We start from the raw sequence: 13809 nt of genomic DNA, 5'->3' as shown, positions 1-13809 counted from the left end.
TGATAGTACATACACATTATATATATATATATATATATATATATATTAATATCCGTATGATATATTCTTGAAGGAGCGTAGTGGCGGCTGGTCCGGTAGATCACTGGCGTTTTATCTGTCGTCCTTCCTTCTGTCGCACCGACTTTTTCTATTCCTTTCGTTCTCCCGCTCCTCACCGCAAACCACCTGATATTGTAAACCGATGTATGGAAAAAAGGAAAGAAAAGGATAAAAAAAGAGCGGTCATACACCTCGTAGTACAATAACGACCCAGACGTCATTCTCAAAGTCGTCCCAAGGACGTCTGCAAGAACTCGGAAATCTTTTGAAAACGTCTTTCCGAAGTCTGCGCTGCCCGGCAACACTTGGCGCCATACGTCGCTGCGTTGAAGTGCGGATCGAGAGAGATTATCAATTTAGTCGGCGTCCTCCTCTCCTCCCGTCTCCACGTTTCTCTCTTATCGTCATTGCGTTCAAGGAGAATTACCTGAAGGCGTGAGATTCGCTTATGTGTACCTTAGACTTAGCGCATAGGCTCTTTGTATGTTATCTAGATTACCGAAGTGTCCTGATGTAATGCGGAGTTGTACATAAGCAAAAGATACCGATATATAGGCACCGTATGTTCTCTATCAATGTTCTCTGCCGAGACCACCGGCAAGACACGGATGTGGAGGGGTGAAATATACGTTGATCGTAAATGTTGCAAGACTTTGTCTCATACATCGATGTCCCGGCCTTGACACACGATATTTTAAAGCGTCCCGAAAGGGCAGAGCGGGAAAGGTCCGCATCGACGTTACGCTCGTGCTCGTTTTGTAGGAAGAAACGCTGATCTCGAACGCTTAAATGTCTCTCGCGCGCAGACCGATTCGCTCTTATCACCTCAGTTTTTGTACACCGAGAGTTTCAGTGAAGCCTTGACATGCACCGAACCGAACTTCCCGGTCCTCCTGGTCATTCCTATCGCGTTTGGACGATATTCCGGACACAGCACAGTTCCCAACTGCGCCTTAGAGATGCACCTGAGAGGTCTTACTTCTTCAGACGTCTTTCGGCAACTTACGTTCTATCAAACGCACGTGTCGTCGTTCCTGGAATTTTACAGAACCCGCGGACGTAAAAAATGAATGATGTAAAAAATGAAATACAAGCCTGCGAATCTTTCTGAAAACAATTTTATTTTTAAGAAATCGGAACTATTCAGACTGTTGCAACTACATTTTCTTCCCAAATCCTTGGTGTTGTATTAAGGTAAGATGTTATTATTAATATTATCAGGCACTGCCTGCATTACAATAAGCAAACATGTATTTTGTTGTTATTTTATAATCGGTAAGAGGAATGATGGACAGAGGAATACACTTATACGAAGGAACGTAAAACGAGGATTGTAATCGTAACACCTGACATTGTGTAAGAATGATACACACGCATATGCATTGTACAAATATTATATACGCATCGTACGCAAAGTAGAAAGATACGATGTCAAGGGCAAATGCATCATTTAACACCGGAATTAACGCTGGAATCGGTATGTCAAGCTCCCAATTTTCTTCAATTCAACTGTTCTTGAACTTACGAAGCAATCTACCGCGCTTTATTCGGATTCTTCGTATTCCGAGCACCGATGATAAACTGTCCCACGAAATAGTACGTAAGAATTCGAGATTGTTGCATTTGGTTCTTTCGCCACACTGTTCAACGGTTCAAGCGAGTGTGTTTCGTGGAAGAATATGGATTTTTGCAACACAGATCTCGTGTAAAACCACACAAAAGTCGCGAAACGAAACAGCAGAAGAAACCCGTAAATCTTTCCTCAGAGACAGATTTCGCTAGAAAGAATTCTGTCGCTCGATGAAAACACAGAAGGATAAGCTCACTCGTAAAGAAAACGAGAGGAGAGGTAAGGAAGCCAAGACGAAGAGAGGTGAAGTGAGGCAGGCACAATGCAGGCAATTGTCTTTCTGTTTCTATGTTGAACAAGCTTCAAATTTCTATGTTCGATCGGACAAAAGTAAATCATCAGATTAGGGAGACAGAGAGAGGACGTGTGTGTTTGATGAGAATGGAAATAGGGGCAATAAAGACAGTAAATATGTATGCAACAGCTAAATAAAAATGCAGTCATCACAATATCTAGTCCATCTACATCTCTCCACAGTCCGCTATTACGATCTTTTTTGAGGTCTTGCCACTCTGAGATCCCATGGCCTCCAACTGAAAAACGATATCATTGTGTTCATGGACCAAGATAGAACGCTCAGAATGATGCATGCGTGTGTTGTTCGCCAAAAAGTGTGGCAAACAGCAACGATCTACCCTATCCCTCAGAGATACTTTTGAGAGATCCATCCTGGAGCAGGATATACACACCTTTCTAACAACATCCATTCCTTCGACGACCTTTCCAAACACAACATGTTTTCCATCGAGCCAACTGGTTTTGGCACTGGTAATGAAGAATTGGCTGCCGTTAGTGTTGGGACCAGCATTCGCCATGGAGAGAATACCAGGTTCGGTATGGGTCAGCTTGAAGTTCTCGTCTTCGAATCTCGTGCCGTAGATGGATTTGCCGCCGGTGCCGTTATGGTTGGTGAAGTCACCACCCTGGCACATGAAATTCGGTATGACCCTGTGGAAACTGCTTCCCCTGTAACCGAAGCCCTTCTCTCCGGTGCAGAGAGAGCGGAAATTCTCCGCCGTCTTGGGGACTACATCCTTTCTCAGCTGGAAAATCACATTACGACGGGCGATTGTAGTTCGCAGTCGCTCTAATTTGTGTCGCTCGCATACTCAATTATCGATTGCACCACGTGGCCATTAGGCATCGGTGCCATACTCGACAATACAAGAGAATGCTCGCGCGCTAAGATTCGCTTGGCGAAAAAGGCAAAAGAAAAAAAAGAGACAACCAGAGCGCAGAAATTGCGACGAAATCGGATATCGACGGTGTTTCATCTCGCGCCATCTGCCTACAAAACTTTGAACTTGGACGTTGAATGAAATTCTAATACCATTCTACTTGTTAGCAGAAATTGCTGACAAGCACCGCTAATTTCCGAGATTGCTCGCGGGTATTTATAGAATATGTCGCAATACGCGACTCATCGGCGGCCGACACGTCGCGCGGATTTCCACACGACGAGGCTCTCGATGCACCGTGAGCGAAAACTCGCTTTGTCGCGACTCGTTCGGAACGTCTTTCCGCGCCCTTATAACCAAAGAAAAGAAAAAAAAAAGAAAAAGTACAAGACATGACGTAATCTTATCTCATCGATCGCAACGTCGGGAGAGATACTCGAGGAGCGCAAATAAACGACCGCGTGCGCGAAATGAGTTTTCTCCGCATTTACGTTCCACCCGGGGATAATCGCATTGTCTTTCGCGTTCTTCGTTTTAATTTCCGCTCGAATCGCTTCCCTTTGTCCCTCCCGGCTCGGCAACGGAAACGAGGCTCGCGAGAGATCACGTGCGCGCTGGAACGGTTCTCGCTCGTAATTGCACGTCGACTCATCTGGTCGGTCAGTGGAAAATTTCGCAATGATGGTCAGGGAGAGAGAATCGTGTACGGGAGAGCCCGCGCGACCATGATGCACCGCGAGCGAGCGAGCGAACGGACGGACGGACGAACGGCCGGCCGCTCGCCATGATTTGGCTGATTTCGCGCGGTCGGTCGCGTGTGCCATTCGTCGTTTATTTTGTCGACTGGACCGGTGCGTTAAACAATCGGGCGGACAACGCGATCGGGACGCGCGTCTCGCCGGGCGAAAGGGCGATTCGTAGGAGCTGCGAAACGACCGGCTCGAAAGAACGAGCCAAGATGGCCATGCATGCCGGAATCGCGGAGGTGTCGTGGTCGGGTCCAAGTGTCGTCGCTTTCGCGTGTCGCCGCGCACTCGCACACGTCGTATTTCGACTCACCTCCATCACGATGCGACCCACGGGCTTGTCGTCCGCGGTCATGTCGAAGAAAACGCGTGGCAGACCCATGCTTTCAGCTGCTACGGCGAAACTTCGTACGAGCGTGTCGAAGGACGGTCGTCTCGGGCGGGCGGTGGCTCCGAAATGGCTCGCCTGCCTGAAGGTCGAATCAATTGACAGCCGGCAAATCGATCTCAACGCCATTCTCGCAACTGGGAACCCGCCGGAAATCGATCCCGCGTCACGCGATCTGCCTCGTAGCCGAGCAACGCTGCTTCGGAAGCTTTTGCGGGCTTTTCGCCGGTTATTACGCGAAAATATTATGTAATAAAAGGGACGCTGCCGGCTGTGAAACGGCTTTTATCCAGAGAGAAAGCGAACGACTGCGTCGACCGATCGAGAGTTTCGCTTCTCAGACGGTTATGTGATTAGAGGCGAAGAACTATCGATGCCACGCTACTATCGACCGCTGTCGATAGTTTTCGATAGTTTGTTTCCTTCCTGCACAATTTTATTGTCAAAATAATAGTTTCGACAAAGTATTTTAAAGAAATAAGTCTCATTTAGAGAAATACTTACAGAAGTATTTACATGTGTCCGAAATAGGTGAATGGGAGTAGCCACACGGTTGATTTTTTAAGTTTATAGTCGTAAACTTTATCTGTATCGAAGTACCTTATAACGTTTACGAATGACACGAAATTGAATCACTCTGGAAGCAATCAGCCCGATCCGTGTTACGAACTTGTAGCTTATGTTAGCTACTTCATAGGTAATTACAGATATTGAGCGAAACGCATCAACAAAAACATCATTTCAATTTTAACTCTAACGTAAAACAGATTTATGATGTTATTAATCGCTCTTGAAGCGACCTATATCGAAATCAATCGAAAACACCATAATTTAAACGAAATAATAGGTCTAATAGTCCCATAAACTCTTTACTGGATTGTTAAAGGGTTTAATAATCTATTAAACCCTTTATGAATTCGTTAAAATAACAGGTCTAATGTACAACGTAGACCCCTTAATGTTATAATAAATTAACGGGTCAAATTTATATACGACCGTTAAGATACCTTGCTTCATGTGGTTCGAGTCTCCACTAAATTTTATGGAAGTCGGTAAATTATGGTTTGATTTTTAAAAATTAGTTTTTTAATCAAGACTCAAATGACCATCAAACCATAATGTACTGCTTTCAAAAGGATACTTTGTTTTGTGGTTTGAGTTTCGGCTAAGTTTTATGGAAGTCGGAAAATTGTGGTTTGAGTCTTAGTTAAAAATTAGCTTTTTATTCAAGACTCAGACTACAATTTACTGTCTCCCATCAAATTTAGCCGAGATTCGAACCACATAAAATAAGGTATCTTAACGGGTCGTATATAAAATTTTGATCCGTTAATTTAACAGAATAATAAAGGGTCTATACTATTTATTAGACCTGTTATTTTACATCATTGTGAATCACTAACGCCCATTTCTACCAACCTTGGTTAACTTAACCGGTCGGTTATCTCAACGGAATTGACCAATCGTATTTGTCGTTCATTAGAATTGTTATATGCGATTGGTCCATTTCGATGGAAATAACCAGCCGGTTAAATTAACCACAGTCGGTAGAAACGGACATAAAAATCTTCAATTATATATATGGTCTGTTCTTTGTAGCTGCACTGCTGAACTGGTGCAATAAGCTAGAGTGAGAGAACCTATATTTGTCTCGCTTTAACTTATTGCACCAGTTCAACAGTGCAGCTACAAAGAACAGACCACTTTATACATACTGACATATATATGCATCATAATTACTAATTATCTGAAGAAACAGCAAAAGAGTATCTCGAATACGTTTTGTGACAAAATTTATAACGGAAAAAAATTACGTATGAAAGAAAAAGTGATAATTACACTTCCGGAAACTTCAAATTTAAAAAATGACCATCAATCACTAGCACCACCTATGGACAAAAACGTAAGCATAACCAAATCTGTGTAACCGCTCTCCTTCATGGCCTTCATGCCTTTACGTGTATCCCACCAATGTTCACAACAATGGTTGTGCCGGTTGAATTTTAGGTTAGATCATTCGTATGATCTCGTGTAGTTTAATAAATCCCCTAACAGTGTGAAAAATGGACAAAATAAATAAAATAATGATATGTGACCCCAACGAGGACGACATAGAGAATGGGAACGGGGAAGATATAGAGAACGATAACGACGAGGACATTGAGAATGACATATTACGCGATATCAAACCAGTCATGTGGATCAATGACGATCCAAACTACGAGTTGGACGAGATTAATATGTTTTTTCATAGAGTCGATTCGAACCAAATTATATACGAAGAGAAGAAGAAGAAGTGTAAATTTATCGGCAAGTACGTCATGGGCGACGTTCTTGGTGAGGGTAGTTATGGGAAAGTGAAAGAAGTATTGGATTCGCAAACGCTTTGTCGAAGAGCAGTCAAAATACTAAAGAAAAGAAAATTGCGGAGGATACCGAACGGAGAAGTGAACGTTCAACGGTGTGTTCAACGAAAATGTTACATTTTCTTTTCTCTTACAAATACAGTATGCATTACACTTTGTGATTCCTTATGATTTGTGTGACAAACGTAATGAGGTACCGCAACATGATTTTCGCTTGTCGCTTACGTTTGCTATCGAATAACACTTTGTTACATTTGTTTACAGGGAAATAAAATTGTTAAGGATATTAAAACATAAAAATATAATAAACCTTGTAGATGTTTTATATAATGATGAAAAAGAAAAGATGTATTTAGTTATGGAATTTTGCGTATGTGGGTTACAGGTAAATTTTGACATGTATTTATTATTTCTAATATTTATTAGACACGTATGTGTATTTGCATATACATATATATATATATATTGGTTAAAATATAAATAGTTTTGAACAATCTTTGAAAATACAACGATATGTCACAATTCTTTTATTGATGTTTATTATTCCATGAGACATATTTAATTTTTGGTTTATTATACTGTAATTATCAATCAAAAGTTGCAATTAAAAATAATAATGTCAAATTCTTTTGTATTCTTTTGAGGCATTCCTTAGAAATATATTTTTAGGTTTAACGCCTCAGTCATCGTAGGCATTGTAAAGAAAAAAGTGACAATTTTCATTGTTAAAGTTGTATCTGTTACAGTTGTGATTGAAGTGTATAAAGGTTTTAAGTTGTTTCTTAATGTAAGGGAAAACATCTTTTAGTTTTTGTAAAATTGATGTGATAACAGGAAACCCTAAAATTCTCCTAAATGTAATTTTTTTTCTCTTCAATATGAATAACACAATTGTAATAAAAAGGGAGGACTGTAATAAATCACACCAAGTCTCTGCTACCGATATCTGTAACAATGGCTTGCATGAATTAACAACAATTAGATTTCTATTTATTAGATCCTTTACAGGATATGCTGGAAAGCACACCAACCAAGAAGCTTCCGCTTTGGCAGGCGCACGATTATTTCTGTCAGTTGTTGGATGGTTTAGAATACCTTTACAGTAAAGGGATAGTTCACAAAGACATAAAGCCTGGAAATTTGTTATTAACCCTAGATGGTACCTTAAAGATTAGTGATTTTGGCGTTGCAGAGGTACAATCTCTACCTATAACTCCTTATTTTGATGTAGAAACATATATCCGCGTTTGTCGTAATTGTAAGAACCAAATCAGAAAGCAGACGATAACGCGTTAACGAAAAGATGACGGGCGGAATATTCACTTATGTAATAACATAACACATATTTTGCAAAACAAAACTCGTACTTTCATTCCTGTTTGTGATTACGCATCTCCATTGTGCTAGGCGTTAGACATGTTTTCCAAAGACGATACATGTACGATAGGTCAAGGTTCGCCGGCGTTTCAACCGCCAGAAATCGCAAACGGCTGCGAAAGTTTCTCAGGTTTCAAAGTAGACATATGGAGTAGTGGGGTGACATTGTAAGTAACATTTGTAACGACCTCGCGGTCCACAAGCAACATAGTCTGCATCTATATTTTATAGGTACAACATAACAACAGGTTTATATCCTTTCGAAGGCGATAATATATATAAATTATACGAAAACATTGGAAGGGGTGAATATACTATACCAAAAGAGATAGAGGAGCCTTTAAAATCGCTTATAGAGGGAATGTTGCAGAAGGATGCGGATGAAAGATTTACATTGCAACAGGTTAAAAGGCACGCCTGGACGATATGTAAGCACCCTAAGACACAGGAGGAGGTGCCTGTGCCGCCCCTCAAAAAAGACGGATGCCATAGCATGACCGTTCTACCATATCTGATGGAGTATCATTACGGAGTTGACGAGAACCCCATATATTATACGGAACATCAGCTGAACGGTGGGTTTATCTACAGCTGCGACGACACCGATGACCACGATGATGATGCTTTTTTTGTATCTTAACGTATTTGTGTGATATATATATACTTGTGGAGAAGCACTACTTTGTTGTCACGCATTAGCGGCGGGAGAGCGTTCAAGGAAAAACAAAAAGCAATGTGTTGTTTCTTTCCGTAGAAGAACGAAGGCTCCAAGAACTGGATCGCATCAGCGAGGACCGCAAAGCGACCTGTAACAGCCACCATACGAAGTCCAATGCGCACCAGAACAAACGGAGATGGCGCAAACCGATCTCGTGCATTAGCATCAAGAGGTTCCCGTCGTGCAAACCGTCGTGATTTCGCCGATTAGGCGCTGTATATTCATTCGCTCTGTATCTCGCTGACCGCTGTCAGTCTCGCGAAGTTTCTCCTTGACGGAGATGACTGAAGGCTCGACGAAAAAAGAAAAAAAGAGAAAACGGAAAGAAAAAGCAAAAAAACGAAGCTGAATACACGAGATGTAAATGCATCGTCGTTGCAGCGCACGAATAGAATACGGAACTCGAGTCAGTTCAAAAAGCGTCGGATGTAAACGTTTGTGATATTAAGATTAAATAGCGTAACCAATAATCAACGATATCCTTATTAATCGTCCAACACCATGAAACGCTCGATACGAGGGCTGACAAATTGTTCCGCGGTGCGGTTCTCGACACAACGCGATTGACGAGATAAAATCGCCGCTTGTCAGGAGAACCTTACGCATTCACTTTGATTTCCGTACGAGATGAAGTTCGATGCCTCTTCGGGAGTTGCACAATATGCGCTTTTTATAAATTCAGCTCGCAAGGTCATCGTGTTTGGCGCATACGACGTTGTTTCGGTAGCCGATATAAGTGCGTTATACATCTGCCATTACTGTAACATATCGTTCGCATTTGTAAAAAGACAAAAAAAGAAAACAAGCAAGAGTATTTCTTTCAATAAAAACGAATATCCTGGTTGCTACTTCTGCCCACTCGATGTATATCTATCATTGTCTCTTCGGATTTTACAAATTGATGAAATGTTAAATAGATGAGATTTCATTTTCCAGCGATACAATTTAATCGCAGTAGTTTCAATTTAATTTTATCGTCACAAAGGATCCTTGTTTCGGCTTTACGAAACGCGAAGAGATTAAAAGTTCATCTATTGCTTCCAAGGTTCTTCAAAACTTGATCGATTGTCACGGGTCGATTATTCGAAAGTCGATTTCTAGTTTTTCGATACTGCCCAATCCTACCTTCGGGCTTCTCCGTATCGTGGCGTTAGTGATCGTATACTTGCTCTCTTCTTCCTTCTCGTTTCTCCTTACGTACTCTTCCTCGCTTCTTCTTAGGCCTTAGCACTGGGTGATGATGCCGCCATCTTAAAGTGCAGTGTCATCAGCTTTGATCAGCGCGCTCCGTAAAAGTGGATGACGATTGTCCGATCGGTCTCGTTTGCGTAAAATAGCGATTTTTTCTACATCGACAAGTATGTCGAGCGGAGCGCTTTTCGGTAACACCGCCTCGCGCGGAGCCTCGAAAAATCTCGTGGAATTTAAGGCCGGCAAGATGACTATGAAGGATAAAATGGTTTATCCGGACACGCGAAAGGGTCAACTCTATGTCTATCAGTCCGATGATTCGTTGATGCATTTCTGCTGGAAGGACCGCACAACTGGCGTAGTCGAGGATGTATGATAATTTTACTTTAACGGAATTCTTAAGAAAATTACTAAGCAAATAAGAAGATATGCAAAAGTGCACTCTATATCTAGCCTTGCATGCTTAAAATTTGCACCTTTGGATTAGTTTGATCTTTACTTTTTATCTTCTTATTTTTTATATTCCATTTTATTGATCGATTATTGTATCAAATACATAATGTATCTCTACAAATCAAATGTACTTTTCAGGACTTAATAATCTTCCCTGATGATTGTGAATTTAAACATGTTCCTCAATGTAAAACTGGCAGAGTATATCTCCTACGGTTCAAGTCATCGAGTAAGAAGTTCTTCTTTTGGCTGCAGGTGAAAAATACAGTTTTGTAGTGTACTACAAACTACCGTAAACATCTTAAAACTCAGATAGAAGCATATTAATTTAGATATAATTTTATGTTGTGTTTCGTAATTTTTTCATATAATGTATAATTTTGTAATACATGTATTTTATTCTTACAGGACCTCAAAACGGATAAAGATGAGGAACATTGTAGAAAGATCAATGATGTACTTAACAATCCACCAACTCCTGGATCCCAGAGAAGCGGCAGCACTAACCCCGAAGGGGATCTTCAGAATTTATTGAACAACATGTCGCAACAACAGCTTATACAATTGTTTGGTGGCGTCAGCCAGATTGGTGGCCTTGGCAGCTTATTAGGCACAATGAATAGACCGCATGGTGTTCAAAGCACAAGAGCTTCCACTACAACCTCATCCACCTCAGCAGCCACAAACACACCTAGAATCACTCATTCATTGACCCCTGGTTCTACTACAGACTCGTCTAAATCTTCAAGTAAGTTACATTAGTATGATCTGATGTAACACTTCTATTAATGTGAGATGTAATAACATATTCCGACGATACACTAATTAGATAATAATAACCAATTATCAGCGAGAACACCAGCTCCGTCCACACCGTCCGCTCCGGCAACAACGGGTCCAAGCAATAAAATACAGCTTAGCGACTTGCAGAATTTTCTATCGGAAATTCCAACGCCACCGCCGGTGGAAGTAACAGTGCAGGTAATATCATAATCCACATTTATTACATCAAGTATAAGTTAAGTCGTATATTAAGTATAGATTATAAATGATATTCAGTCGCTCAAATATGAGTAAGCTTTGAAATCTTAAAACAGTTAAAGATCCTCTTTGTCATATTTATTCTTTTATCCAAAAGAAGATAATTCAAAATATCATTATACTTATAGCAGATCTTATAAGCAATTATCTTTAACTTTGTACCTGCTTGGTAGATAAAAATTGTATAATAGTGAGTTGATAAAAAGAACATTGTCGTATTAATATATAAAAGAAAAATAACATTTGTGGCGGACAAATCATGATATTTTATATGAATATATGAATGCAACGAGGAAAAAATTTATCTGTAAGTTTCCAAAGTATGAGAAAAGTATGATATAGAATACTTTTTGCTAGATTGGCTTGCAGGAACGAAATATTTATCGCGTTACTAATTGCATATTTTTTACAGCTATTATTATCGGGAATGTAAAATTGTACACGAAATTATTTTCAAGCTCTTTCAGTTTTTTTCCTCTACAAGTGTCTAAAATTATTCTCAAATTAGCAAACTGAGCAAGTAAGAGGTGTAATTTTTATATCATTTTTATCTCTATTTATCTATGATCACTAAACCTTTTTCTTTATGTAGTGTATTTCACGTTTCGGTTTTGTCATACAAATAAAATTGTATGAGTCACCATTAAAATTAACATAATAGTTTAATACATTCATCTATTAAAAACTCATTAGTATCTAAATTATTATTATTGTTTTGATAAAATAACAAATGTTGAAAAATTTTGAGTGAGTTAATGAATTGTATACTCGACTAATACATTCAAGTTTGAAACAAGCTGATTGTCTACATGTGCTTGTAGATGATAATGTCATTAGAAATTATATAAACAACAAGCTGTGTGTCATATATTGTTTGCTCACTTATGCTACAATGTTACGTTTACTACCACTGAAACTCTGTAAGGTTTTAATAATCCATAAAAGAATTGCATTACACACCACTCGCAATTCTCAGTGTTTCATAGTCATCAGTTCCATACAACAGTGTTCTTTGTGAGATTGTTAAATACAATTATGTTGCACATTTTCTGTCATACATTGTGAGATTACATTTTCTAATATATATATATATATACTCATCTCTAAGCTTGGTGCTAAACACTTGAAAATGAAGATTATTAAGTAGATTGTTAAATGATAATATTGACGAGGAGTATCAAGATAAAGGGAGTAATTATCATATCACGAATCTGTGATACACATCCGTGACAGCTGTTAGATATAATTCACTTTAAGATAACGCTAGAGAAATCCGAAAAAGGCAGAGAGAGAGAGAGAGAGAGAGAGGGAGAAAGAAAGAGGACCATGGTTCTTTCACTGTTCAATATTATTCTCCGTCCAAACTTTACCTGGCTGTCGGAGACTTTGGCTCTGTTGAGCAGTTGGGCAAGTCTCTCCGGTTATACCTGCTGTTTTCGGCCAGCTACAGCGCAGCTTATTGTCCGGCAGAGGGGCGTAGCGACAGAGCTGACCAATGCCATCCCAGGGGCGATTTCCACGACGGAGAGCCTGGAGAGTGCCATGAACATGCACTTGCCGCCCGGGGACAACCTGTGTACCACGCTCTCGTCCCCCCAGTTCTCCCAGGCGCTATCAATGTTCTGGTCTGCTTTGCAGTCGGGCCAGGCGGGCCCAGTCGTCCGTCAGTTTGGCCTGGGACCGGACGCCGTCAATGCCGCGGCCAGTGGCAACATCGAAGAGTTTGTCAGCGCGCTGGAGTCCGAAGCGAAGAACGGTCAAGGACAGCAAGCGCAGCAACAGCAGGGGCAAGACGACAAGAGCAAGAAGCAGCCGTCGTCGTCGGCCGCTAGTCCCGATAAGAAGGATGATGACGATGAGGGCATGGCTTTAGACTAAGGATAGGCTTTGCGCGTCTTTCATTGCTTTCTTCTTCTTTTGTCTCGTTTTCTTTTTTCTTTTCACTTTTCTCAATCGTATGCGATGTGCAGTAATGTCGCAACAATCTGCGTGTACGGCGAGAAATTTCCTCCCAGAGACGCGATTTTTTCCCGATTTAATTTGTAGACATTTCGATAACATGCTTACACCAGTACGTATGTGAATGTTTTCTTTCCCAAGTGTTCGATAATCCTGTATTTATACATATGAATGAGCAATCCTGTTGATGAATAGTTCAATAGAAAAAAAAAAATTGGAAGATGTCATCAAGTCATTTTATTCAAGTTACACGTATGTACGGAAATTAATATTGTTAAACCGATTTTGTATACGATAAACAAAAGTCTACTGGATCTATCGAATTGTGAATACTTAAATATAACAAATTTTAACAGAAATACTGTGATTTATTTATTATAAATATATTACACATGAACATATATTTAATATTGAGCATCTAGAATAGTATAGAAAATTTTTTCTTTCATATATAAAAAGTTTTTCGTTTAATTCAAATATTTTCCCGTCCTGACATGGTTTTAAAATGTCATTTACGAATTTAAAGAGTTACATAATGTGAAATGATATAACTTCAAACTTTGTTGCATGCTGTAATTGTTTGCTGTAATTATCCTTATATATACTAGAATCTTTTCCCTGTAAAAAAAGCTGGTTTCTTTCAATATTAAAATAAAATATCAAAATAAATTTTATATTAATATTAAATATTAAAATATTAAA

At 39.9% G+C, this 13809-nt stretch overlaps 3 protein-coding genes across 6 annotated transcripts; 2 read left to right on the top strand and 1 right to left on the bottom strand.

Moving 5' to 3' along the window:
- Positions 1–1375: 1375 nt before the first annotated feature.
- On the bottom strand, positions 1376–4256 carry LOC105181661 (peptidyl-prolyl cis-trans isomerase). The gene is made up of 3 exons (XM_011138572.3): positions 3928–4256; positions 2380–2733; positions 1376–2223 (listed from the first exon to the last, which is right to left on the bottom strand). The coding sequence occupies exons 1-3, from the start codon at positions 4129–4131 to the stop codon at positions 2152–2154; spliced, it is 630 nt and encodes a 209-aa protein (XP_011136874.1). The 5' UTR covers positions 4132–4256; the 3' UTR covers positions 1376–2151.
- Positions 4257–5943: 1687 nt separating this feature from the next.
- On the top strand, positions 5944–9311 carry Lkb1 (Lkb1/serine/threonine kinase 11). The gene is made up of 6 exons (XM_011138571.3): positions 5944–6463; positions 6633–6753; positions 7377–7562; positions 7776–7912; positions 7977–8320; positions 8500–9311. Exons 1-6 carry the CDS (start codon positions 6066–6068, stop codon positions 8658–8660), a joined length of 1347 nt encoding a protein of 448 aa, XP_011136873.1. The 5' UTR covers positions 5944–6065; the 3' UTR covers positions 8661–9311.
- A 366-nt stretch (positions 9312–9677) lies between these two features.
- Positions 9678–13466, top strand: Rpn13 (regulatory particle non-ATPase 13). 4 transcript variants are annotated; one of them, XM_011138567.3, is made up of 5 exons: positions 9678–10024; positions 10246–10362; positions 10516–10855; positions 10937–11088; positions 12619–13466. In XM_011138567.3, the coding sequence occupies exons 1-5, from the start codon at positions 9824–9826 to the stop codon at positions 13024–13026; spliced, it is 1218 nt and encodes a 405-aa protein (XP_011136869.1). In that variant the 5' UTR covers positions 9678–9823; the 3' UTR covers positions 13027–13466. The 4 variants fall into 4 exon arrangements, with proteins under 4 accessions (XP_011136869.1, XP_011136870.1, XP_011136871.1 ...); XM_011138568.3 differs by having other exon boundaries at positions 9679–10024; positions 10958–11088; XM_011138569.3 differs by having other exon boundaries at positions 9679–10024; positions 12787–13466.
- The last annotated feature ends 343 nt before the right edge of the window (positions 13467–13809 follow it).

This window comes from Harpegnathos saltator, unplaced genomic scaffold, assembly GCF_003227715.2.
Source record: "Harpegnathos saltator strain DR-91 unplaced genomic scaffold, Hsal_v8.6 scaffold8, whole genome shotgun sequence".
NCBI lineage: Eukaryota > Metazoa > Arthropoda > Insecta > Hymenoptera > Formicidae > Harpegnathos > Harpegnathos saltator.
Note: the sequence above shows the minus strand (reverse complement) of the source record. Positions and strands in the feature narration are given on the sequence as shown.